Here is a 27,698-nt window from a genome sequence, read left to right as displayed (position 1 = left end):
CCTCCTCCGGGGCCGGGGCAAGCAGCAAAGAACCCGCCCACATCGCGCAGGGCGGGACTAGGCGGAGCTTGGCGCCCGAGGGCCATGTGGCTGCGTTTCTAGGCGGCGTCCGGCAAAGTCTATTAAGTGTTGAGGAAGACTTGGGGTGAGTTTAGGGCTCCGCCGCAGTTTTAAGTTGAAATTTGGGTGCACCACGGTTCACACAGGAAATGTATGCGGATTCATTGGCGGCCCCTCAGAGCGTACCTGCCTGAGGAGCCGACGGGTAAACGGAGGCGCCAGAGCTGGGGGCGGGGGGTGGGGGGTGAGGGAAGATCTTCCTGACACGCTTGCGAGCAGGTTGAGGCCTGGAGGGCGGGTCGCCCATTGCGGGCCGGGGCCGAGGCGATACCCACCCTCTCCAGGCTGCCAGGTGCAGGCTGTCCGGGCGTGAGGGGAACGTGAAGCTGGAGAGGTTCACCGCGGGCTGAAGTCTGAGAGACTATAAATCTCTTAAAGGTTCTAACTTCAACCTGGGGTTATTGGGAGCCGGTAAAGATTTTGTTTTTAAAGGAGGTTCTAGTTGCAATGTAAAAATTGATCTGGAGAGGCAAGCCCGGAGGCCAGGAGACCCATTAGGAAGCTGCTGTAATGAAGGCGAGAAATGAGCGCGGCCTGAATTAGGAGTTGGAGTGGGGGAAGGGAGAGATATTAAGACGTTTGAATTGCCGTGACCTAATTAGTTAACATTTGTAGGTTTTTGGAAAAAAAAAAAATTATAGGTTTCTGGCCTGAGCGTCTGAGTAGAACGTGGTCCTAGTTACTGAAATAATGAACATAGGAGAAAGAGTAGTTTTGGAAGGGAGCTAATACATTTAGCTTTTTTTCCTTAAGATATAATTTACATATTTTAAAATTCACTCTCTTAAAGTGTTGGTTATTAGTATATTCACAGGGTTTTGCAACCATCATCACAATCTAATTCCAGAACATTTTATAACCCCAAATAGAAATCTCTGTACCCCTGAGCAGTTACTCCTCATTACCCCTTACTCCCTCTGGCAACCACCAATCTACTTTCTGTTTCTATGGATTTGCCTATTCTGTATATTTTATATAAATGGTATCGTACAATATGTCGCCTTCTGTCTGGCTTTTACTTAATGTAATGTTTTTAAGGGTCATCCATGTAGCATGAATCAGTTCTTCAGTTCTTTTAATGATGGGGTAATATTCCCCTTTATGGATATATGACATTTTATTTATCCATTTATCAGTTGATGGACATTTGGACTGTTTCCACGTTTTGGCTATTACAGCTAATGGTCATGTGAACATTCGTGTATGAGTGTTTGTGTTTTTGTTCTCTTGGGTATCTACCTAAGAGTGATTGCTGGGTCATACAGCATTTAGTTCTGAGTGTTGTGTTTCAAATGCTAATAGGACTTCGAAGAACTTTCTGTGTATGAAGGTGCTAGGAGGTGTTACTTGCTCTCTGGTTTTGGAAACCTAAGTTAGTTTGTAATATGGTTTCCAACTGGATTAGCTAAGTAGACAGCACAAGAGTGGTAGGGGTGGAGTGTCTGATCTGTACCAGTGGGATATTAATTTATAAGAGGTGACTGGGTGAGAACACGGAGAAGCCAGTGCCATTGAAAGAAAAATGTATTACATTTCCAGAGAGAAGAGGGCATGCCATGCCACACAGGGAAGGTTTTGGTCAGGAGACAGAAGCAGGAATGAGGGGAAAGCCTAGGTTGGAGTCTTATTCACTGAAAAAGGCAAGACAGGGCAGGGTAAACAGTTTAGGACTAGCTAGTTTGAGTAATTATGATGGGCTTTGGGCTATAGGGATGGTCCCTAGTTGGCTGGTACCTGGCCTGGGATGATTCAGGGCAGGGGCAATATTGACTTCATCTGTGAGAGATAAAGGAATTGATGAGTGTGCATATGAGAGGCTGCTCCCAAGTAAATTGATTACTATCTTTGGGAATTAGCTAGTCCTGGGAAGGTTAGTCTCTTCCCCACCAGTGAGATTTTTAAGATGTCAAAACATCATACAGTACAGGGAAAAAAATTGATTAATGCATGGGGACATGGCTGGGATGATGTGAAGGACAGTTGTGAAGGTGATGCGTATTTTTCTCCAATTTAGGATTTAAATCTCTTAGAAGGCTGGGGAAGAAAACTCTGTTCCCTTTCTCCCCTCTGTCACCTGCTCAATCTGGCCATTTTAAGCAAAATGAATTATTGAAGTGTAGTTTAGAGAGGGGAGTGTTCCTTAAACCTTAGCTTCTCAACTGATTTACCTGTGGAATATTTTAAACTGGAATACTTGGACACCACCCTTAGACCCGCTAAATAAATCTTGGGTAGGGTTCCCAGCCTGTGTCTTTTGAAAGTTTCACAGATGATTCTGATGGTCTCTAAGTTAGAGACTGATGGTCACTACATTTAGCCAATACCTACTGAGCAAATCCTATAGGCTAAATATAAAAGAGATGCCAAAAGCTGAGTGAGGGGTGATTGGAATTTAGAGTTAGACATGATTCCTCCCTTCAAGGAACAAAGTTCTGGGGCAGCTTTCTCTTTGACCCAAGGTGAACCATGGGAGCCCCCTTGACCTGGACCCAGTTATTACTTAGCTCCAGCAGAAGCTCTGAGGTTCACACTCTTCCACTGGAATTACAGGAGTCACCCAGTGTGACTAAGCTGAGGGACAGTATCCAAAAACAATGTTATCGAGTCCATGTTATTTCAGTGGGAATACTGCATGTTTGCTCCCCGCCAGCATTTGTGGCAGAACTTCCCTGCCAAAACACTAAAGCCAGCGACATGAAGGAACATTTAATATATTAAAAGGTAAGAATTGTCCTTATGTTTGATAAACTTTACATGGTTTTTCAGAAAGAGAATAGATGCAGAAGTGTGTGGAAAAATTTAGACACAATGTAAAGAGTGTTATTCCAAGTAGAGGCTCTGTTTTCCAAGCCCATAGAAGCCCATAGGAGTAGATTTGGGGTCCAGGGGAAACAGGCAAAGGTTGAATATGCTATGATTATTACTTCATTACTCTCCTGGAATATTTCCTTTTTGGAAACTTCTGGCATCTTCCACAGAGTTAATGTTTTAAACAGTTCTGTGGAAGAAGTGAAAGGCCCTTTTCCCAGGTCTGTGGTTTGGTTATAAATCACAAAACCAAAACCTGCCCAGCTGCCTCTCATTTATCTTGGCAGGGGTTGGGGAGAGGGCAGATTGAACAAGGGAAGGGTTGTCTATATTCTCAGTTCTTTGGTCATATAAGCTTTTATTTACTGTTGTATAATCCTGTTTCCTACACTGCCAAAATTGTTGAAATCCAGAGGGGAAATGACTGTTTCACATGTCAAAGTGTACAAAAGTCATTCTAGGTTATGCTGCATTTCTGTCTACCACTGCTGCCATTTGTGTGATATATACTTCTGTTAATTTTGCTAGATGAGTTTGAGGGGAGATTGCATGCAGACGTACTGACCTCAACTGCAGAACAGCATTCTCCTTAATAAAGTTGATAATGCCACTCATAATTTTGATGTTAAAATTAAGTCATCTTCCACTTAATATTGTTAAGATAGCAATACTCCCCCCAAGCAATCTACAGATCAGTGTAATACCTGCCAAAATCCCAATAGCCTTTTTTGCAGAAATGGAAAAACTTGAAGTTCATATGGAATTGCAGGGGGTCCTAAATAGCCAATCTTGAAAAAGAACAAAGTTGGAGGATGCACACTTCTGATTTCAAAACTTACTTACAGAGCTACAGTAATCAAGACTGTGCTACTGGCATAAGAATAGACATTCAAGTCAGTGGAATAGAATTAAGTGCCCAGAAATAAACCCATACATTCATGGGCAATTGATTTTTGACAAGAATGCCAAGACCATTCGATGGGGAAACAGTAATCTCTTGAACAAATGATGCTGGGACAACAGAATATACACATGCAAAAGAATGAAGTTGGATCCTTACCTCATACCATATAGAAAAGTTAACTCAAAATGGATCAAAGACCTAAATGTAAGAGTAAAACCATAAAACTCATAGAAGAAAACCGGTAAATCTTCATGACCCTGGATTTGACAGTGGTTTCTAGATAGAGCACCAAGAGCACAAGCAAGCAACAAAAGAATTCAGTAGATAAACTGGACTTCATCAAAATTTAAAGCTTTTGTGCATCAAAGAGGACTATCAAGAGAGGGGAAAGAAAACCCACAGAATGGGAGGAAACATTTTAAAATCATATATCTTATAAGGGTCTGGTATCCACAATATACAAAGAGCCCTTACCACTCAACAACAAAAAGGAACAACCCAATTAGAAAATGGACAGAGGGACTTCCCTGGTGGTGCAGTGGTTAAGAATCTGCCTGCCAATGCAGGGAACACGGGTTCGATCCCTGGTCCGGGAAGATCCCACATGCCGCGGAGCAACTAAGCCCATGCACCGCAACTACTGAGACTGTGCTCTAGAGCCCGTGAGCCCTAGAGCCCGTGCGCCACAACTACTGAGCCCATGCACCACAACTGCTGAAGCCCGCGCGCCTAGAGCCTGTGCTCTGCAACAAGAGAAGCCACCGCAATGAGAAGCCCACCCACCGCAACGAAGAGTAGCCCCCGCTCGCCACAACTAGAGAAAGCCCATGTGCAGCAGTGAAGACCCAACACAGCCAAAAAATAAATAAAATTTTAAAAAATAATAATCTTTAAAAAAAAAAAAAAGAAAATGGGCAAAGGACTTGAATAGACATTTCTCCAAAGAAGATATATAAATGGCTAACAAGCACATAAAAAGATGCTTAACATCATTAGTCATAGAGAAATACAAATCAAAACCACCGTGAGATACCATCTCTCACCCATTAGGGCAGCCATTAAAAAAAAAGCCAAAACCCCCAAAACAGAAAACAAGTGTTGGTGAGGATGTGGAGAAATTGGAACCCTCATACATTCCTAGAGGTGCAAAATGGTGCAGCTGCTGTGGAAACCAGTTTGGTGGTTCCTTAACAGGGTAAACATAGAATTACCATATGACCCAGTAATTCTCTTCTTAGGTATTTGCTCAGAAGAGTTGAAAAAAAGGTGTTCAGGACAGAGTGGTGACTTCCAGGCTCCTCACATGCGGAACTAGAAACCAGAAGTCCTGTTGCTGGTAGATAAGAAAGCAACTGACCCTTGTATATTAATCTTTTTTTTTTAAATAAATTTATTTATTTATTTATTTTTGGCTGCATTGGGTCTTCGTTGCTGCATGCGGGTTTTCTCTAGTTGTGGCGAGTGGGGGCTACTCTGTTGCGGTGCACGGGCATCTCATTGCGGTGGCTTCTCTTGTTGCAGAGCACAGGCTCTAGGCGCACAGGCTTCAGTAGTTGTGGCTCGTGGGCTCTAGAGTGCAGGCTCGATAGTTGTGGCACATGGGCTCCAGAGTGCAGGCTCAGTAGTTGCTCCGCGGCATGTGGGATCTTCGCGGATCAGGGCTTGAACCTGTGTCCCCTGAATTGGCAGGTGGATTCTTAACCACTGTGCCACCAGGGAAGCCCCTTGTATATTAATCTTGTATTGTCCAACTTTGACATAGTCATTTATTAGTTCTAGGAGGGTTTTTTTTATTGATTCGTTGGGATTTTCTACATAGAGAATCATGTCATCTATGTACAAAGACTATTTTATTTCTTCCCTCTCAATCTGTATAACTGTTATCTCCTTTTCTTGTCGTATTACCTAGGACTTCCAGTAATGGGAGTGGTAAAAATAAGGCATTCTTACCTTCTTCCTGATCTTAGCAAGAAAGCATCTAATTTCTCACTGTTAAGTATGCTGTTAGCTGAATGGTGTTTCATCATGATAAAATATATGTAACATAAAATTCACAATTTTAACTATTTTTAAGTATACAACTCAGTGGCATTAAATGCTTTCACACTGTTGTACAACCATCACCACTGTCCACACAGTATCCACCTCCAGAACTTTTTCATCATTCCATTTTGGGGACCTAGAAGTGAAGTTGCTAGATCATGGTAATTCTATGTTTAATTTTTTGAGGAATCTCAATACTGTTTTCCGCTGTGGCTGCACCATTTTACATCCCTATCAGCAGTGCACAAGGATTCCAATTTCTCCATATACTCATAAAAACTTGTAATTTTTTAAAAATGATAGCCATTCTAATGGGTGGATAGTGATAGTTCATCACGGTTTTGATTTGCATTTCCCTGCTAATTAATGATAATGAGCATTTTTCATGTGCTTATTGGCCATTTGCATATTTTCTTTGGAGTAATGTCTTCAAGTCCTTTGCCCATTTTTTTTTTTCTTTGCCCATTTTTAAATTTGGTTGTTTGGTTTTTGTTGTTTAGTTGTAGGAGTTCTCTATATATTCTGAATACCAGACTGTAATAAGATAAATGATTTCCAGATATTTTCTCCCACTTCATGGTTGTCTTTTCACTTTCCTGATAGTGTCCTTTGATGCACAAAGGTTTTTAATTTTAATGAAGTCCAGTTTACCTATATTTTCTTTTGTTGGTGATTTTGGTGTAATATCCAAGAAATCACTGCCAAATCCAATGTTGTGCAGTTTTACCCTATGTTTGCTTCTAAGAGTTTTATAGTTTTAGCTCTTACATTTAGGTCTTTGTCCATTTTGAGTTATTTTTTGTTATAAAATGAGGCAAGGGGCTAAGTTTGTTCTTTTGCATGTGGACATCCAGTTTTCCCAGTACCATTTGTTGAAAAGACTGTTCTTTCCCTGTTGAATAGTCTTGGCACTGTTGTTGAAAATCACTTGACCTTATGCAAGTGTTTATTTTTGGGCTCTTTATTATATTGGTTTATAAATCTGTCGTTATGTTAGTATCACACTGCTTTGATTACTGTAGCTTTGTACTAAGTTTCGAAATCAGGAAGTTTGAGACACACCTCCAACTTTGTTCTACTTTTTCAAGGTAGTTTTGGATATTTGGGGGTCCCTTGAGATTCCATATGAATTTTAAGACAGGTTTTTCTATTTCTGTGAAAAAAAAAAAGTCATTGAGGTTTTGATAGGGATTGCTTAAATAGGTAGATAATTTCGGGTAGTACTAACATCTTATTAACAATATTAAGGACTTCCCTGGTGGTGCAGTGGTTAAGAATCCGCCTGCCAATGCAGGGGACATGGGTTCGAGCCCTGGTCTGGGAAGATCCCACATGCCATGGAGCAACTAAGCCCATGTGCCACAACTACTGAGCCTGTGCTCTAGAGCCCACAAGCCACAACTACTGAGCCCATGCACCTACAGCCTGTGCTCCACAACAAGAGAAGCCACCACAATGAGAAGCCCGTGCACTGCTACGAAGAGTAGCCCCTGCTCGCCGCAACTAGAGAAGGCCTGCGCACAGCAACGAAGACCCAACACAGCCAAAATAAATAAATAAATTTATTTTAAAAAAAAATTAAGTCTTTCAATCCGTGAACATGAGATGTCTTTTCATGTATTTATGTCTTTTTTAAATTCCTTTCAGCAATGATTTGTATTTTTTAGTTTATAAGTCTTTCACCTCCTTGATTAAGTTTATTCCCAAGTATTTTCTTTTAATTTATTTATTTTATTTATTTACTTGTTTTTGGCTGCGTTGGGTCTTCGTTACTGCCTGTGGACTTTCTCTAGTTGTGGCAAGTGGGGGCTACTCTTCGTTGGTGGTGCGTGGGCTTCTCATTGTGGTGGCTTCTCGTTGCGGAACACAGGCTCTAGGTGCGTGGGCTTCAGTAGTTGTGGCGCGCGGGCTTAGTAGTTGTGGCTCGTGGGCTCTAGAGCACGGGCTCAGTAGTTGTGGTGCATGGGCTTAGTTGCTCCGTGGCATGTGGGATCTTGCTGGACCAGGGACCGAACCCGTATCTTCTGCATCGGCAGGCAGATTCTTAACCACTGTGCCACCAGGGAAGTCCCCATATTCCCAAATATTTTAAATCTTTTTGATGCTATTGTAAATGGGATTGTTTTCTTAATTTCATTTTAGGATTGTTCATTGTTAGTGTATAGAAGTGCAATTGGTCTCTGTTACCACTGTACTCTATTATTTCCTTCCTCCAGCTAGCTTTGGGTTTAGTTTGCTTTTCTTATTTCCTTAAGGTGTAAAGTTAGTCTATTGCTTTGATATCTTTCTTTTTTTTTTATGAACTTATTTATTTATTTTTGGCTGCGTTGGGTTTTCGTTGCTGCGCACGGGCTTTCTCTAGTTGTGGCGAGCGAGGGACACAGTCTTTGTTGCAGTGCATGGGCTTCTCATTGTGGTGGCTTCTCGTTGCAGAGCACGGGCTCTAGGAGCATGGGCTTCAGTAGTTGCGTCATGCGGGCCCTAGAGTGCGTGGGGCTTCAGTAGTTGCAAGCGTGGACTCAGTAGTTGTGGTGCACAGGCTCTAGGGTGCTCGGGCTTCAGTAGTTGTGGTTCACAGGCTCTAGAGCGCAGGCTCGGTAGTTGTGGTACACGGGCTTAGTTGCTCCGCAGCATGTGGGATCTTCCCGGACCAGAGATAGAACCCGTGTCCCCTGCATTGGCAGGTGGATTCTTAACCACTGCACCACTAGGGAAGTCCATCTGTTCACTTTCCTTCATTCTTTTTTCTTTCTGATCCTCAGAGTCAATAATTTCATGTGTCTTCAAGTTCTCTGATTCTTTTGTCAGCCTGCTCAAATCTGCTGTTGAACCTCTCTATGAATTTTCTCATTCATTTATTATATTTTTCAGCTCCAGAATTTTGTTTGGTTCTTTGTTATAATTTCTCTCTTTGTAGATATTCTCATTTTGTTCATAATATCATTTTCCAGATTTGCTTTCCCTCTTTGTGTTTTCCTTTAGCTCTTTGAGCATATTTAAGATAGCTGTTAGAAAGTCTTTATCTGGTAACATAAGAACACAAGTCCATAAGAAAATCTTATGTTATGCTTCCTCCGGGATAGTTTTTGCCAGTTTATATTGTTCTTTGGATGAACCATGTTATCCTATTTCTTTGTTTGCCTTTTATTGTTTTTGTTGAAAGTTAGGTATTTGAAAAAAACAGCCACCTTTCCCTGTCCTTGCAGGCTGGCTCTGTTGTGCCTGGGCAGTCCTTCACTGATTGACTGGACTTGCTTTGAGCGTAGGGATCAGCCCAGGTGAAAGCTTAAGGTCGTCTCTGAGGATTTGTTTTGCCTGCGTCTGTGTGTGGCTTTTTTCATTTCCTCTTTATACACAGCTGTTTTTGAATGTCTTAACTTCCCAAGAGTCTCATCTCCAGCTTCTGTTTGTGGCCATAGGTTATCTATTGTATGTCTTCACTCTTAAGCTCTTGCTTAAGGCATCTCAAGAGTCTGAAATCCTTGTAGCCTTCATGATTAGTGCCTGTTGATTTTCTTTGCCTGAGATTCAAGTTAGGTGGACAGAGATCAGTCCTTCAGACAGTCCCAAGACTGGTTAGAACATTGCAAATAAGGTCAGCTCTGCCCGGGAGGGAACTGGGAACTGGTCTGCTGCCTCCTCTAGACCAAGACACTGCCATGCCAAGGCGGGTGGGCACTGATGGCACATTCATTTGGCTGCTATAGACGTTTGACTGTTCTCCAGATCTCCTGTAAAGTTAGTTCAGCCAGTTTTGGATTGTTTTTTGTTGTCTCTGTGGGAACAAGGGCTTAGAGCTTCCTAGTCGTCCATTTTGCTGATGTCACTCCTTACCTGTAGGTTTTTTGTTTTTGTTTTTTTAATATTTATTCATTTATTTGGCTGCGCCGGGTCTTCATTGCAGCATGCAGGATCTTTAGTTGCGGCATGCAAACTCTTAGTTCTGGCATGTGGGATCTAGTTCCCTGACCAGGGATCGAATCCGGGCCCCCTGCATTGGGAGCCACGGAGTCTTAGCCCCTGGACCACCAGGGAAGTCCCAACCTGTAGGTTTTTTTGTGCATAATCTTTATCATATTAAGGAAGTTCCTCTCTATTCTCAGTTTGCTGAGTTTTTATGGTTTTTTTTAAAACTATTGAATTTTGTGAAATGCTTTTTTTTAATGTGTGTTGTTATGATCATGTGATTTTTCTTCTTTGGCCTGTCAGTGTGAGAATTTATCTTAATTGATTATTGAATGTTGAGCGAGCCTTTCATACCTGGAGTAGATTCCACTTGGTCATGATGTGTAATTCTTTTTATGCAGTGTTTGGATTTTATTTTATTTTATTTTTTAAAATTTATTTTTGGCTGTGTTGGGTCTTTGTTGCTGCGCGTGGGCTTTTCTCTAGTTGCAGCGAGCAGGGGCTATTCTTCGTTGCGGTGTGCAGGCTTCTCATTGAGGTGGCTTCTCTTGTTGCGGAGCACAGGCTCTAGGTGCACGGGCTTCAGTAGTTGTGGCACGCAGGCTCTAGAGCGCAGGCTCAGTAGTTGTGGTGCACGGGCTTAGTTGCTCCGCGGCATGTGGGATCTTCCTGGACCAGGGATCGAACACATGTACCCTGCATCGGCAGGTGGATTTTTAACCACTGCGCCACCAGGGAAGTCCTTGGATTTTAATTGTTTATATTTTGTTGAACATTTTTGTATCTATGTTCATGAGACAGATTAATTTGTACTTTCTTTTCTTGTAATGTGTTTTGGTATTAGAGTGATGCTGATGTCACAGAATAAGTTAGCAAGTATTCTCTCTGCTTATACCTTCTGAAAGAGACTGTGGAAAATTGGTGTAATTTCTTGTTAAATATTTGGTAGAATTTACCAGTGAACCCATCTGGGCCTGATGCTTTCTGTTTTGGAAGGTTATTTGTTCATTTCTTTGGTAGATCTAGGCCTACTCAGATTGTCTCTTTCTGTTTGTGTGAGTTTTGGCAGATTGTGCTTTCAAGGTTTGGTTCATTTCCTATTAAGTCAGTGGTCCCCAACCTTTTTGGCACCAGGGACCAGTTTCGTGGAAGACAGTTTTTCCACGGACAAGGTGGGGAGGGAGGGTTGGTTCAGGTGGTAATGCAAGCAATGGGGAGTGATGCGGAGCGGCAGATGAAGCTTCACTTGCTCGCTAGCCCACCCACCTGCCTGCCCACCTGCCCGCCCACCGCTCACCTCCTGCTTTCAGCCCGGTTCCTAACAGGCTGCGGACCAGTACCGGTCCATGGCCGGGGGGTTGGGGACCCCTGCTCTAAGTTATTACATTTGTGGGCATAGAGTTGTTCATAGTATTCCTTTATTATCTTTTTTAATGCCCATGGGATCTGCAGTCATGTCCCCTTTTCATTTTGGATATTAGTAATATGTGTCCTCTCTCTTTTTTTTCTTAGTTCAGCTAGTGGTTTACTGATGATCTTTTCAAAGAACTATCTTTTGGTTTCTTGATTTTCTCTATTTCTTGTTTTCGACTTCATTGATTTCTCCTCTAATTTTCATTATTTCTTTTCTTCTGCTTACTTTGGAACTAATATGCTCTTCTTTTTTTAAAAAAATATATTTATTTATTTATTTTTGGGTGTGTTGGGTCTTCATTTCTGTGTGAGGGCTTTCTCTAGTTGCGGCGAGTGGGGGCCACTCTTCATCGCGGTGCGCGGGCCTCTCACCGTCGCGGCCTCTCTTGTTGCGGAGCACAGGCTCCAGACGCGCAGGCTCAGTAGTTGTGGCTCACGGGCCTAGTCGCTCCGCGGCATGTGGGATCTTCCCAGACCAGGGCTCGAACCCGTGTCCCCTGCATTGGCAGGCGGATTCTCAACCACTGCGCCACCAGGGAAGCCCGATGTCTGTTCTTTTAAATGTGTTAATATATGTCTTATGTCCCAGAATGTTGTCTATCTTGGTGAATATTCCATGTGAACTTGAGAAGAATGAATATTCTTCTGCATGAAGTAGTCTATAGATATCTATTATATCCAGTTGATTGATGGTTTTGTTGAGTTCAGCTATGTCCTTTTCTGCCTTTTGGATGTGTCCATTTCTGTCATAGGGGTGTTGAAGTCTGCAGCTATAATAGTGGATTCATCTGTCTCTTTTTGCAGTTCTATCAGTTTTTCCTTCATGTATTTTGAAGCTCTGTTATTAGGTACATACACATTAAGGATTATTATGTCTTCTTGAATAGTTGGCCCATTTATTATTATGTAATGCCCCTCTTTTTTAAAAAATAAATTTATTTATTTATTTTTGGCTGCGTTAGGTCGTTGCTGTGTGCAGGCTTTCTCTAGTTGCGGTGAGCGGGGGCTGCTCTTCGTTGTGGTGCGCGGGCTTCTCATGGCAGTGGCTTCTTTTGTTGCGGAGCATGGGCTCTAGGCACATGGGCCTCAGTAGTTGTGACGCATGGGCTTAGTTGCTCTGTGGCATGTGGCATCTTCCCGGACCCGGGCTCGAACCCGTGTTCCCTGCATTGGTAGGCGGATTCTTAACCACTGCACCACCATGGAAGTCCTGAGTTGTGTGATCTTTTTCAGTGTTGATCTGATGTTCATCTCATACTGTGTGTTTTTGTATTTCAGATATTTATACCATCTCTAGAAGTTCCATTTAGGTTTTTTTATAGCTTCCATTTCTCTCATTATGCTCATGTTTCCCCCTACTTTCCTGAATTTATGAAACATGTTTATAATATCTGTTTTATTGTCCTTGTCTGATAATTCCTTTATATCTGTCACTTCTAGGTCAGTTGCTATTGATTGCTTTTTCTTATGGTCATAAGTCATATTTTCTTCTTTTTCATATGCCAGGTATAGCAGTTGTCAATCCACCCTTCATCGCCGGCTTGTGATACTGGAACATTCCTCCCTTGCCAGCTAGCCTGATACTAACCTTTGTCAGTGGAGGGCGCTGGAGGAGAAAGGGCCTGTCATCCTGGTTCTTTGTGCTTTGCTCATTCCTGTTTTGTGACATTGGCTCACCCCCAGTGAATTTCTGTGGCACCTTCTCAGGCGGCTTCCTAGCTGCAAATTCAGCAGCACTTGCCTGGGTGCCAGCGATGAGGCTCTTTATATATTTGGAAGGGGGTAGGCACTTGCGTGGAACCCAGGCAAGTTCCATGGGTACCCTAGCTGGACTCCTGGCAGCTCTCTAGTGAGTTCATCAGCACCTCCACCCTGGTGGCTTCCCAGCACTCTCTGCAGACAGCTTCCCAGCTAATTCTGTTGGCACCCTCTCAGGTGGCTTTCAGCCCCCAGCCTTGGCCTGGGACAGCCCAGTAAACTTCACCATCCAGTGAGCTGTGATCTCGCAGCTCTGAGTCATTCTCTTTATACCTCCCTTCACCCTAGGGTATTCTATAGAGTTCCCTTTTGGTTCCTTTTAGTTAATTCCCTATAAATAGTTAATAATTCTTTATACTAAATTTCCCTTGTTTAAAATACCATGTGGTATCTGTCCCCTGGCTGTACCCTGATCGATAGACCTGGCAATTTCCTTATTGGCTACTAGACGTTGTAAATTTATGTTGTTGGTTGCTGGGTTTTGTTGTATTCCTTCAGATAGTATTAATCTTGGTCTGGCACCCAGTTAAGTTCCTTGGCATCAGTTGATCCTTTAGAGGATTGCTCCCGAGCTGCGTTAGGGTGGTCCAGAGCTGCCTTTGGTCTACAGCTAATTTAGCCTCATTACTAAGGGTGATGCCCTTCTGAGGATTCTACCCAATACCCTGTGAATGAGGAAGTCTTTCCATGGTGGCTTGTGGGAACACAGTTTATTCCCTTCCTGTGTGAGCTCTGGGGATTGTTCTGTCTGCTCCTTTCCAGGAGTTCTCGCCCCAGCCTCCTCACATAGTTTTTCTTACACAGGTACAGACTTGTCCTTAGCTGAAGACACGAGGGAATCCTCTTTGGATCCTGGAGCTCTGCTTTCTGTACGGCCCCCTGCTCCCCAACATTTTGCTGTACACATTCTAGCCACCTGGACCTCCCTGACCTCCTCAGTGTCTTGTCCACTCAGGAGACAGCCAGGTCTGAGTTTCCTTTCCCTGCACTGTAGTCTAGAAACTGCCTCAGCTATGGCTGGTCAGTCATAGGGCCCAGAGTTCCCTGGCGGTCCAGTGGTTAGGACTCGGTGCTTTCATTGCTGTGGGCCCGGGTTCAATCCTGGTTGGGGAACTAAGATCCCACAAGCCACATGGTGCAACACCACCCCCCCTCCCCGCCCCACCACAAACACACAAAAATCATAGGGCTCAGTGTGTTGGTGTCCCTTCTCCCTGGGATCACTGTCCTGTACTTATCCAGTGACTGAAAACCATCACATCATCTCTTGTCCAGCTTTCTTGTTGTTTAGGGCCCCTGTTACTCCATCTTGAATGAGTGAATAAACACACAAACAAATGCAACAGCCTGATGAAATTTCAGGACAAGTTGGTACCCTGTAGCTAAGTTGAGTGACATTATTAACGCTCCCTTTTTTCTTCTTTTTAAACCAGTCACGTGTGAATGGGAGCAGCAAGATGGCACAGGCTGTGAGGGAGTGACATGGTGGCAGTCTGGTGTTGGCTCCCCAGCAAATTTGCATTTTACCTGCTTTCCGCACTGTGTCATTTGTGGGCTGAGGCACCTGCGAAGATCAGTGCCTCCTCACAGGAGCCCAAGTGAGGAAACAGCCGATCACCAATGCATTTGCATAGGCCTCCTCTATGGCCTGCTACGACTTCAGCAGTCTTTGGACGATGGGGAGCCAGACCGACAAGGCACCCACCTCAGGCCCCTCTGGCCTTGGCCAGAGGACCAGGTGGGAGTGCGCTGGACTGGGCTCATTCCTGGCATCCTGAGGTCATCGCTGCTCCTGCCTGAGGCCCTGTCCCTTGACTGGCGGCTATGCTTTTATGCAGGCCCTGGGGAAGAGAGTCTGGAAAGCCAGCCTCACAGGTAAGCGGACATGTTTTCTAAGCTGGTATAGAAGTGGGGTGAGATCCAGTGCCATTCCCCAGAGCCCAGAGCCCTACGATTCCTGAGGAGGCAGAGGTCTCTGCGGCTGCCTTTCCTGTTCTCCTGGGGGCACATTCTCTTCTAGTAGCCAGGAATCTACATGCCTCAGGCCCCCTCACTGGGGCAGTGTCTGGACCTTTGGGTAGAGAAGTGGGGGCAGGGCCCTATGTCTGCCCACATTTGGCAGGCCCTTTGGGGAGCCCTCACACTGGTGGGGGGCCTGGGCAGGACAAGTGCAGCACCCTTCCCTCACAGCAGGCCCGATGAGGTGACTGCCCTGGAGGCTGGGTAGGGGGAAGCTGAGGCGCGGGGGGAGAATGGTTCAGTGGGAGCCTTTCTCCTCACATGACTGAGCCCCCCACAGGCTCTCACTGCATGTGTCCCCACCCCCAAGAGAAGCTGAGTTATAGGAACATTACAGCTCACAGCTTCCCGTGGTAGTGGGGGCAGGGAGAAGTACCCAGGGGAGCTCAGGGACCGTGGTCTTCTCCTCACTGGTGGGGCCACATTGCTCAATGTCCTATACTCTGAGGTCTGGAGATGCTTAGAGAATGGAGGGTGAGCAGAGGCTGATGATTAGTAGGCATGGTGACCAGGGGAGGTAGGGAAGACATGGTACCAGCCTTACCTAGCTGCTCATCCAGGAAGGAGTAGGCAGAGTTGGAAAGACACACTGCACTTGGGACTCAGGTCTGAGGGTCTGTGGTGAGAGCTGTGGTGGCTACTGCATCGTGGGGCTGTACCATACACGGGCATCAGCCCCTGGGGCCATAGATCCTCGTGAGAGTCCTGCTGGGCTCCGGCTCAGGCGTGGGCAGCCTCCTCCTCTCCATGGAGATGGGCCCGCACCACCTCCTCTCTAGGGTCAATCCTCAGCCTTTGCCTGGGACTTCCATGACAGGACGGAGTTGTTCTGAGCTCTCTGCTATCTGGCTGCGCTTTACCTGAGTATCGTTCTGATGGCCACTTACCCCACGGGAAGCCTCCTTCCCCTCTGCTCCCCTCCTGTTAGGAGCTGTAACTTTGGTGCTCCCTTATCACTCTTGGTTACATGTCTCCATCCCACCAGGATTTGGGATGTGGAGGCTGAGGAGCCTGGGCCAGTGGCAGAAGCCTGTTCCTTTACTTAGTCATCAGGGAGGACCAAGTTGGGCTCCTCTTGTGTGAGATGCTCACACTTAAATGGGCACAACCAGAGCAGCTGAAGAGGTTGGAGCATCTAAAGACATTGTTCTGTCAAAGTCCCTGCCTGACATTCATCTTTTCATTCAGCAAGTAGTTGGTGAGCACCTGTCAGGCCTTGTTTAGGTGCTGCTACATAAGCCCCAGCTTTTGTGGGACTTATGTCCAGTGGGATGAGACTGAGCATACATTGTATGTTAGATGTGATTGGTGGGCAAGAAAAAATAAGCAGGGTAAAGGAGATAGAACAGTGGGACAAAACCTGCTACTAAGTAGGATGCTATGGTAGGGTGACATCTGGGCAGAGGCTCAAGTCAAGGGAGGGACAAACCATGTAGCCATCTGGAGGCAGAGTGCTCAGGTAGAACAGTGCAAAGGTCCTGAGGCAGGATCCCCTTTGGGAAACATTGTTGAAACTGTCAATGTGAAATAAACTATAGTGTCTATAGATAAGCCCCGTGGCTGGTCCTGGGCAGGAAGCACAGCAGGTACTTACAGTTCTCAGAAACCAGCATTGCCCATCTGGCTAAGGGTGCAGAGTCCCCAGAAAGGAAACAGGCCTGGAGCTGGCAGTCTGCAGGCCCCAAGTCTTCTTCTCTAGGAGTGAGGTAGTAAACCTGAGCTGAGGACAGATGCTCCATTCTCTGAGGAGCTGTAGAACAAGTTTATGGAATATAGAATTGCTATGTCCTGACACTACGCCATCTTCACTTTTAGGAGTGGGCTGATGAGAACAAATGCTGTGGGTTTCAGACAGGATATAGAGATCTTCAGTCCCAGAGACTCTTGGTCGGGCAGGAAGGGATGGTCTGTTTCCCTTCTGGCCGCCTCTTATTGGGTGGCATACCTCTGCACAGGACATTTATAGCTCAGAGATGTCCACACGGCCTGCTAGTTGGACCAGCTTGCCTAGTTATCAACCATATCCTCTCCAGCTCTCTACTTCAGTGACTCATTCCAGGTAATGAAAACAGACTGCTTCTGGCAATGGAGTGGCTTATGGCAGACCAATGCCTGATGAGGACTCAAGGAACTGGCCATAATTCAGAAGGCATCTGCTTGTAGGACTGGAGCACTACCCTGGCACCCACAGCTCAGAGGGGAGCTTGAAGAGGTGAGTCCTATTTCCTGCACTGGCTTCTCCCTTTGGGGCTGGGCAGGGGCAGCTGCTCAGAGGCAGAGAAGCCAGAGGAGCTCCGCGTGATCTTGCGGGACTGGGGAGACTGAGCTGGGGGTTTGGGCCTGCTGAGGCAGTGGGACCTGAGGGCCAAGATCCCTGAGAGGAAGGAGGCCAGAGAAGCAGAAAGTGGCTAAAAAAGCAGAGCTGGCTTTTTGGCAGTTTCATGATGCTAGGGAAGAGTTCAGAGCCTGCCAAGGAGGAATGGCCCTAAGAAATACCAGGCTCTCAGCTTGGACCTTTGGGGACCACAGGTAGATTGGACTTTACAAGGACTGTGGAATGAGTTTAGCGTTAGCTGAGCCCTGGAGTGGCTTGAGGTGGCCTTCCCCTCTGCTGCCCACCCTGGAGGGAGACACCATCCTGATCCTCAACCATTCTGTCACACACAGTGCCTGACACTCTGTCAAGTTACTAGGCACACTGAGAAACAGGATGGGGGGAGTGGGGGGGGAAGAGTGACAGACCCACAGGAAGTAAGATATTGGAGTTAGCAGACATGGACTTTAAAATAACTAACATATTGAAATAGGTAAGATGGAGAGTTTCACAGAGAATTAGAATTCATAAAAGATTAAATGAAAATTCAAAGTGCAATAACTGAAATTTAAAATTCAGTAGGTGGATTTAAAAGTAGACAAGAGACAGCTGAAGAAAGGACTAGTGAACTGCAAGATAGATCAATAGAAAATATCTCTGCAAACCCCACCATGACCAGCTCACACTATCCTGTGAGCTTCCTTGTCCTGGGCCCTCTGAGCCCTTCTGTAGACCCGTTGGGCAGTGGCGGGGGGGCCTGCTGAGGAGACTTTGTGCTTGGGAGAGACTGAGGGGGCTTGGGAATTTGGGGATCGCTCTCCATTGCAGCCTTGTTGGAAACATTACCAGCACATTGGGAGTCTAGTCATTGGACCTCCATGACTCTAGTGAAATCTTTAAGGGTCTTAGGCAAAAGGGACATGAGCTTGTTTGTGCTCATGGGCTCAGGCTAAAGGTATGCTAATCTCTCCAACATACACCTTAGAAAATGCCTTTGGTGGGACGGGGAACCAAGGAAGGCTTGTCTGTGATTTGCAAGGGGTGTGCACATTGCTACTCAGGCTCGTGGACCATGGAACCCGAGTGCTCCCTGTTCCACTGACATGATGGGCACTGGCGTAGCTGGGGGTGAGGGAGCAGGGTCGGGGCTGTGCTGAGCTTGACCTTGAAGCTGTTGTGGATTGTAGCAGTTCACACGCATGTTCTGAGAAATTTTCCATCCTGGGTTAATGATTTCCTTATAATGAACAGAAATAAATTCAAGAGGGATGGTGAGCTAAGGTGGGGTCATGGGCCAAGGCCAGTGGCTGAGCTGAGAGATGACTGCTGACCTGCACAGGCGGTCTAACGTGGATTAAAGCAATGTCACAGCAAAGACATCGGCCTTTTATCTCAAGTAAAAGATGGAAGCCCCTTTGTCCTCTAAAATGCTCTGTCTTGGGGTCAGCAAACACCCCTTTTGAGGGGAGAGGAGGAATCCAGGTCAAATCTGGGTGAGGGAGGACACAACAGCCACTGGCTCCTGGGAGCTTCTGGTCAGCTCAGGACAAGTGCCCAGAAGCCACTTGGACGCCCTGCAGTGTCTCCTGTGCTTCAGGAGAGGAAGCCATGCTGGGTTCTCTCTGGAGGGTCCATGAGGAAGGGATGTTCTCTCACATGGGAGGTTGCGGGGCAGGAGGTGAGGAACAGGTGAGCACAGAGCCTTCTACCTTCCAGGCATTGTTTTAGGCCTGGTCAGTTGCATGGATGAGATAGACAAGGTCCCTGCTCCTGTGCAGATTGTCTTCTAGTCCAGAGGCCGCCTTCAACCGGTGTAAGCAAGTAAGAGCAAACACTAAAACAAGGAAAACAAATGATAAGGGTCATGGAAAAGATGACATTGGGACCACGCTGGTGGCAGGGTTGGGTTGGGAAGAGGGCAGCCTCCCTGAAGAGGTGATGGTGAGCTGAACTGGAATGACAGGGTGGGTAGCTCTGCGTGCAAAGCGGCGCCCTGAGCTGGCATCGCACAAGTCCTGGTAGGCCCCGGCTTTCCTCATAAGGACAATGAGAAACCGATGACAGATTTTTAAAAAAAATTATTTATTTGTTTGGCTGCATTGGGTCTTAGCTGCGGCACACAGGAACTTCGTTGCGGCATGTGGGGTCTTTAGTTGCGGCATGTGGGATCTAGCTCCCTGACCAGGGATTGAACCCAGGCCCCTTGCATTGGGAGCATGGAGTCTTAGCCACTGGACCACCAGGGAAGTCCCCCGATGACAGATTTTAAGCAGGAGAAAAAGGTGATCTGATTGCACATTTGCAAGATGTGCTGCGTGCTGTGTGGATACTTGGATTGTGGGGAGAGTTTCTGGGAGCAGGGAGACCAATGGGTGGATTTGCTTGTGTTCAGCGAAGGACAGGTATCACAGCTGCAGAACCAGAGGGGACTGTAGACTCAGGATGCATTTGGGGTGGGGCTGAGGGAAAGCAGGGACCCAAATGAGCCTCAGGTATCTGAGCATCTGGGTGGAGGCAGGGCCATAGTGGGAGGGGGGCATACCCACTGTGTATGTCAGATCTAGAGGTTCCCAAACTCGCAGTTCAGAGCACCTCTAGTTAAGGTTCAATAATTATTTTAAGGGACTCATAGGCCAAAAGAAGTACCTAACAGTTCCATTTTTAAATACATAAGTCCAAACAAGTTAAGTATTGACATCCTAGCAACTTACAGTAGATATTTGGAAAATAATGTAAACTTAAAATTTTTTTCACTTAATTTTTAAGTAACTGTAATTATGGGTGGAACGTGTGCCTGTCGGCTCTTCTTGAATCTTGGAATCAGATTGGACACTGCCACCCTTGTTGCTTTTTCCACATTGATTCTTGCACAGTAATTGCTTTTTCAATAACTGCCAGAAACCTAGCTTTGCAGACATGAAATAGCGGAAAGGAGTGTAGCAAGATATGATGTTGAAACCATGAAGTGTTCAGAGGTGTTTATTAGTATCACCATTTTCCTCAAAAGTAAAAGGCATCCTGCTGTGCCTGCAAGTTCACTGTGGGCTGGGGGTTCTTCAGTGCATTGTTTAGAAACTGCAGCTCTGTGCCCTTCCCTTTTCCCTCTGGGTCTGTGGACGTCCTCTCTCCTGGGCCACATGTTGGTGTGCAAGTCACCCCCCACCCCCCACCAGTTCTTTGGGATGGCTCACTGGGTCTTGTGGCACTCACTGTTGCCCTCACAGCCCAACAGCCTGCACATGGCAAATGTCCCTTTGAAGCTATTGTGTTCCCACCTTCGGTGCTTAGAGGATGTTTTTCTTTATCCTTTGATTTTATTTATTTACTTTTTATAAATTTATTTATTTATGGCTGAGTTGGGTCTTTGTTGCTGTGCACGGGCTTTCTCTAGTTGCAGCTAGCAGGGGCTACTCTGTTGCGGTGTGCGGACTTCTCATTGCGGTGGCTTCTCTTGTTGTGGAGCATGGGCTCTAGGCGTGCGGGCTTCAGTAGTTGTGGCTCACAGGCTCTAGAGCACAGGCTCAGTAGTTGTGGCGCACGGGCTTAGTTGCTCTGCGGCATGTGGAATCTTCCTGAACCAGGGCTCAAACCCGTGTCCTCTGCATTGGCAGGCGGATTCTTAACCACTGCGCCACCAGGGAAGCCCTATCCTTTGATTTAAAACACCTCAGAACTCAAGACCTGACTCCAACTTAATTACTTCAGTGTGATGCATCATTTCCCCTTCCTGTATCTGAACAGGTTTAGTTTAACTAAAGAGGGTGGCAGACTCTCAGGGTTGATGTAAAAATAGCTCACCCTGATCAGAGAAAGCGGTCTGCTGTCTGCACCCATTTCCCTGCTGATGTGACATTGAAAAATGCCAGCAGCACTGGGCTTCCTCCCTTCCCTGGCACCCATTCTGTCTCTGCTGTGGAGCTGGGTGCAGGAGGAGTGTACCCCTGACTCTGCCATTGGTGTTGGGTTTGGCCCTGTCACTTGCTAAGACCAAAAGAATGTGGGCAGAAGTAGCAACATGCAAATTTTGAGCCTAGGCTTCTGGAGGCATCATGTATTTCTGTTCACCTCTCTGGAAGTTTCCACCTTCCACCATGTTAGAAGAGCATACCCTGGCTAGCTGAAGCCCCTTCAGCTTAGTGCCTCCCCCCACAGAGGGAGGCCCAGGGAGCAGAGCCCTCCCAGCTAACCTACAGACCTGTGAGCATGAGAATAAAAAATGCATACTGCCATACGTATTGAATTCTGGGGTCGCTTGTTACACAGCAACAGCTGACTGATACAAATGGAGAAGACGTCCATGAGGGAAAGTTAAAAGGGTGATGGAAATATAACAGCTGTGAGAAGGTTACTGGTCTTAGGGATAAGATGAATTTTTAAGATGTGAAATGATTCTTCTGTAGAATAATGTTATGTCTGTTGATCCTTAAGACAAACCTAAGAGGAAAGCAGTGACAGTTTTATCCCCATTTTATAGATGAAGACATTGAGGTTCAAAGTGGTTGAAGGTGCGGTGGGTGAGCCTGGTCTAGGCCCCAAATCCCTGACTCCTGGGCCAGGCTCTTCCCAGCTGTGCTGCCTGCCTCTCTTGTGGGCCCGACTTAGAGCAACCAATATGGCAGCAGAGCTTGGCACTTCGTGAAAGTGAGGCCACTGTTGGGACCTTTCTTCTGACAGGTTGGGGAGGGAGGGCACCTCCCAGAGAAGGGGCAGCATTTGGTTGAGAGGGGGACAGGGGTGCCAACAGACAGGTGCCTGTGTCCCACATGCTGAAAACTGGGGGGTCTGGGTGTCTTCTGTGTGAGCCATGGCTTTGCCGCCTACTGGTTTGCTCTCATGCTCCCCTCAAAAGGTCTGGCAACTGTGTGTCCAGGAAAGATACCTATGGAAGAAAAGTGTCAAGGAACCTACACTGAATACATTGATGGTCTTACCTGGTGGTTGGGGTCTGGATTTTGACACACTTGAAGCCTCGGGGATTTTAAACAGGAGAGTCAGCAATCAAACCTTTGCAAAAGGCTGCAGTGGGGCTTCTGGCAGCTTGAGGGCCAGGCCACGTGGCCCCACGTTGTAGATGCCTTATCAGAGTACACACGAGCTGACTGGCATTCCTACTGACTGCTGGAGCTGTCCGTCAGCATGTTCTCATTACTTCAGGGGGTTCTGCTCTTGTTGAAGTTGGTTTACTTTCTGAGTTGCTTTTAATCCCTCTGTGTCCTACTTCATGACCAGCTGACCACATCCATGGCACTTTGATTTTGACCTTGGCTCCTGCTGACTGCTCCCCTCAGGCCCCTCCTGCTCCCTGACCCCCAGTCCCCCGTAGCCCTACACTCCCCTTAATACTGCAAGACCCTTCCTTTCCAGAGAGGGACCCAGCCTTCCCAGTTGCAGGGCTGTCCTTGGAGACCACAACCCCCAACCCCAAAATGGGGCAGAGCCCCCATGGATGGGGTGATGGGCTGAATAATACCCCCCAAAATATATCCATGTCTTAATCCCTGCAAACTATGAATTTCACACGGCAAAAAAGGATCTCAAGATGGGGAGACAGTCCTGGATTATCTGGGAGGACCCTAAACTCAATAACCTGTATCTTTGAGGGGGGAGAATCGACACAGAAGAGAAGGCAATGTAATGATGGAGGCAGAGACTGAAGTGATGCAGCCATAAGCCAAGGAACACCAGGAGCCTCCAGAAGCTGAAGAGGCAGGAAGGGTCTCCCCCAGTGCCTCCAGAGTGTGTGCAGCCCTGCCACACCTTGTTTCAGCTCAGTGAAATGGATTTTGGACTCTGGGCTCTAAGATTATTAGAGAATAAGTTTCTGTAATTTTAAGCCACCAAATTTGTGCTGACTTGTTACAGCAGCCACAGGTAATGAATACAAATGGGAAAGCCAAGGATTCCAAATGAAATGACTGGACCCAAGGCCTGGCACAGACCCTCAGCTGCTGCCTGACAGTGTCCTTATGACCCGGCCACTTCTGTCACCTGCGCGTGAAATGCACAGGCTCTCCACGAGAAGGCTTCCTGCTGCCTTGCTGGCAAGTGAGGTGGACTCTGCGGCCCCTGTCCCTCCTTGGTGCCCGGTGCCCACAGCCCTGCAGCCCCCGATGCTGCATCTCATGTGTGCCCTGTTGAGAGCCCCGACTCCTGGCCAGGGTGCTTGCAGCCCTCACAACTGAGGGATTAGGAAGCAGGGGTTGGAGTTGGTGAGAGATGGGGTCCTGGGAGAGCAGCCACCATGGGCTCCATTTGCAACATGGAGTGTCTGGCTTTGGCTGCTGGCTCCAAGGTCACCTCAAGTCCTGCAGCCAGGAGTAGCCAGTGCATCTGCTCCCCACCCCTGGGAGAGCAACTTGGGCAAAGGACACAGAGCCTTTGGCTTTTTTTTTTTTTTTTTTGACTTTTTAAAACCAAGTGCAAGTATCAGGTGCTCTTTACAGCAGCAAGGACCTGTACCTCTTGAAATAAACACATGCCAGCTACCCACCTGCTGGGAAAGCCACACAGGCAGCGCTATTGTTCTTTGTCCTCCAGGTGATACCCTGGTAAAGGTCACAGCTGCCTAAACCTTTAAAACCCCAGGTGGGACAAACATTTCCTGTGTGAGGATTTGGAGCTGCAGCAGCTCACAGTTGTGTTTATTAACACTTTGTGGATTTTTTGTTAAAGCAGCGAAAGGAGAAAATTGGTACCGAAGAGTATCAATTCTTGATTCTTGGCAGAATTCCTGTTGTCTTTGTGAAAGTCAAGTTTCAGGTGAGTGTGCCTGGTGCCCCAAGGGCTGTGTGACCCGTGGCCTGTGGAAGGTGGGTACCAGGCCCAGAAGCCCCGTGGAGTCCCTCTTGGTGACCGTGGCCACCCTGGGAAGAGCCCTGGCCAATCCCGGAGGGGAGGGTGGCTGGAGCGGGGAGGGCGGTGAGCTGGTGCCCCACCCACAGCGGCAGGGGCTTCCTAGGCTGGCGACCCTCACAGGGCCTCATCTGCTGGCAGGTGAGGAGTGAGAAGATCCAGTGCTTGTTACTTGGCGCTTGGTGTCTGGCTCTGCACACTGGTGAGAGGGCTCAGAGGCTCACCCTGGCCTGCTCAGCATAGCCCACAAAGACAGGGTTTACTCAGCCTTGGGCTCTACCAGCTCTGCCCAGCTGGACTCAGGGAGGCCAGGGTGCTGAGTCTGCCACCCTCAGGCCCACATGTGAACATTTCTCCTGCTTCAGAATGAGGGGTGCCAGGCTGATGGGGGTGCTGTTCGCCCTGGCTGGCCTGCTGCAGCAGGCCCTGTCCCTGAGAATAGCAGCCTTCAACATCCGGACTTTTGGGGAGACCAAGATGTCCAATGCTACCCTCTGCAACTACATTGTGCAGGTAAATCCAGGCTGGCCTGTCCCCAGGGGACTCAGGGTGGGGGAAGGGGAGGGCCCTCTAACAGGCCCTGGGAACCCTGGGCCAGTGGTCAGTCCTGAGGGTGATCGGCAGTGGTGGTGATCAGGGGAGGGGATTGAAAGCCTCTGGTCTCAGCCCACCTGTCAAGGGGACAGGTCCTTGTCACTGCTGTGCCGTGCACGGCTGGAGGTGGTGGGACGTCTGGCACGTCCCAGGCAAGTCCCAGGCCAAGCCGTGACGGGAAGGTGTCTGGGAGGAGCAGGTCGGCCCTGTGACTCACAGCAGGCAAGCTCGGATGCCTCAGTCTCCACCCAGCCTGCCCTGCTTAGCAGTACTGTGGCCTTGTCCCCAGATCCTGAGTCGCTATGATATCGCCCTCGTCCAGGAGGTCAGAGACAACCACCTGATGGCCGTAGGGAGGCTGCTGGACAAACTCAACCAGTGGGTGACAGTGGGGTCCCAGGAGGCGTGGATGGGAGAGGGTATGCCACTTCAGCAAGGCCCCAGAGATAGGGATGTGGGCAGGAGCCCTGCTATAAATGTATAGGTGGCAGGAGGGTCCCCAGGGACTCCCCCCCCCCCCAACTCCCACCGACCGGGACATTTGTTTCCTCAATCCAGGGATGACCCAAACACCTATCACTATGTGGTCAGTGAGCCGCTGGGACGCAACAGCTATAAGGAGCGCTACCTGTTCCTGTTCAGGTAGATTGGGTCACCTCCTCAGAGGGTGCTGACTGGAGGCTGGGGTGTGCTCTAGAGAGCCTGTGAGCCCCTCCCCTCCGGGTGTGGGGGCGAGAACTGGGGCCACAGAGCAGGGCCCTGAGCTGGCCTCACAGCCTGTGCAGAGGTAGGGAAACATGGCAGGAGCTCCAGGCCAGTGGGTCTGTGCGGTGCTAAGGCCGGGCCCCCTGCCCACCTGGACATGGCAGAAAGTGACTTTACCAAGACAAGGTGGTGCCCTGGCCCAAGGCTAACTGCCCTCTGGCCTGGCCTTCTGCAGACCCGACCAGGTTTCCGTGCTGGACAGCTACCAGTACGATGATGGCTGTGAGCCCTGTGGGAATGACAGCTTCAGCCGAGAGCCGGCTGTGGTCAAGTTCTCCTCCCCCTTCACACGTGAGTGCCCTGCCCAGCCCTTCCCAAGACACCTGGAAAGCTGTCTCGTGCTGCAGCCCACACCCTTTGTGCTTTGGTCTTACATTGGAGTTACTTAGGAAAACGTCCACCCTCAAGGACTGGCTCAGGTGTCCTCCACCCCAGCCCGACTCATGGCTGAGCCCAGCCCACACTGGCTCAGTGTGACTGTTTCCACAGAGATCAAGGAGTTTGCCATTGTTCCCCTGCATGCGGCCCCATCGGATGCGGTGGCTGAGATCGACTCTCTCTATGATGTCTACCTGGATGTCTGGCAGAAGTGGGACTTGGAGGTGAGGCAACCCCCCCCCCCATCCCCAGCATTGGGCTCTGGGGCCCCCATTCTGCCCTGGGCTAACCAGTGTGTGTCTCCTGGTAGAACATCATGTTGATGGGTGATTTCAACGCTGGCTGCAGCTACGTGACCCCCTCGCAATGGTCATCCATCCGCCTGCACAAGAGCCCCCGCTTCCAGTGGCTGATTCCTGACACTGCCGACACCACCGTTACATCCACGCACTGTGCCTATGACAGGTGAGCAGGGCCCAGGCCCACACTGATCCCACAGGCAGGGATGAGGGAGCCTCCATGACCAGCTTCAGAAATGGTTCCCAAGCCCTGTGACACACACCCTCCTGAGCTTCACTCAGTCCACTTAGGAAATGGAATGAAAGGAGCAGCATTTCTTAATTTGGGGGTGAAGCACATTTAGGGATAACACTACATTGGCAGGTATGTAGGTTGGTCAGTGGTGTGCAGTTTGGGGCCTAGGTTGCTCAGCTCAGTGTGTTGGGGTGACAGTGAGTGAGGAGCTGGGGGTACATGCTGGGATCCGAGGTGTAAGTAAGTGCACAGAGCTAGACAGTGGGCTGAAGGGGATCTTCTCTTGTGTCTGATGCTGCAGGATCGTGGTTGCAGGACCTCTGCTCCAAGGTGCTGTGGTTCCCAACTCAGCCGCTCCCTTTGACTTCCAAGCTGCATACGGACTGAGTGACCAGACTGTGAGTGTCCTGGTCACGTAGCTCTAATAGGGGCATGGGACACAGGAATATAGGCCTGGACCCACTGCTTTTTTCATTGACTTGAAAGAGCCACTTGTCTGTGGCCCTGGGTGCCTCTTGGTCTCCTTTTCCCAGGCCCAAATCCCAACTGGCCTCAGGAGCATGAGTGCAGAGTACTAGATGTCTGGGCGTCCCTGTGCTCATGGCTGTCTCCCCACAGGCCCTAGCCATCAGCGACCATTACCCAGTGGAGGTGACACTGAAGAGAGCCTGACGTGAGTGAGGCCTGGCTGGCGACCTCCGCTCTGCAGCCTGTTGCCAAGAACTGAGACGACACAGCCAAAGGCTGGGGACGGAGTTTAGGAAACCAGTGCCTGGTCCTGAGTTCCCCTGCCCCTCCCCACCACCGTGGCAGCTGGAATTAGAGGAAGGGAACGGAAGGTAGACTTTTCCTCACTGTACCCACTTCCATTGTAAGCTTGGAGGTTGTGTCACCAGAGCACCCCACCTTCTCAGTCTGGACAAAAAGTCTAAGAAATACCTTTTAAGTAAATCTCATCTCAAAAGCAGGTGTTCTCATCGGCAGCATCCAGTCCTTCCTGTGTCATCGTCCCCATTCCCTGCCCCCCACCATGACTGGTCTCAGGCTGCCTTGTCCCACGGTTCCATCTGTCCCCTCTCCTGCAGCCCTAACACTGCAGGAGGACCTGGGGCTTTCACAGCTGTCAGTGTCGGTCCAGGGCCTTGATGAGCAGGTGGTTCAGGCGGCTGACCATGGGTCGGGGGTCGTCGACGAGCCCCGCTGTGATCATGGCATTCTCGTAGATCTGAAAGGCAAGGCAGCACCTCGTTGTTAGTGGGAGGGTGAGCGAGGCCTGGTCCCAACCCAGGG

At 48.2% G+C, this 27,698-nt stretch overlaps 2 protein-coding genes across 7 annotated transcripts in view; one reads left to right on the top strand and one right to left on the bottom strand.

Moving 5' to 3' along the window:
- Nucleotides 1-22: 22 nt before the first annotated feature.
- DNASE1 (deoxyribonuclease 1) lies at nt 23-27,375 on the top strand. 6 transcript variants are annotated; one of them, XM_057529960.1, is made up of 12 exons: nt 23-145; nt 14,386-14,827; nt 17,031-17,183; nt 23,958-24,044; nt 24,503-24,650; nt 25,021-25,109; nt 25,290-25,373; nt 25,672-25,787; nt 25,986-26,098; nt 26,185-26,339; nt 26,710-26,806; nt 27,027-27,375. In XM_057529960.1, the coding sequence occupies exons 5-12, from the start codon at nt 24,504-24,506 to the stop codon at nt 27,078-27,080; spliced, it is 855 nt and encodes a 284-aa protein (XP_057385943.1). In that variant the 5' UTR covers nt 23-145; nt 14,386-14,827; nt 17,031-17,183; nt 23,958-24,044; nt 24,503; the 3' UTR covers nt 27,081-27,375. The 6 variants fall into 6 exon arrangements, with proteins under 6 accessions (XP_057385943.1, XP_028022128.1, XP_057385941.1 ...); XM_028166327.2 differs by having other exon boundaries at nt 23,958-24,650; XM_057529958.1 differs by having other exon boundaries at nt 23,148-24,650.
- The window catches only part of TRAP1 (TNF receptor associated protein 1), a 54,532-nt gene continuing 54,169 nt past the window's right edge, over nt 27,336-27,698 (bottom strand). Inside the window, exon 18 of the mRNA XM_007181959.2 lies at nt 27,336-27,633. Coding sequence (XP_007182021.2) covers nt 27,532-27,633 — 102 coding nt within the window. The 3' untranslated portion in view covers nt 27,336-27,531. The remainder of the gene's footprint in view (nt 27,634-27,698) is intronic.

Source organism: Balaenoptera acutorostrata, chromosome 15, assembly GCF_949987535.1.
Source record: "Balaenoptera acutorostrata chromosome 15, mBalAcu1.1, whole genome shotgun sequence".
Lineage (NCBI taxonomy): Eukaryota > Metazoa > Chordata > Mammalia > Artiodactyla > Balaenopteridae > Balaenoptera > Balaenoptera acutorostrata.
The sequence above is the reverse complement of the archived record's forward strand: the minus strand, read 5'-3'. Positions and strand labels throughout refer to the sequence as shown.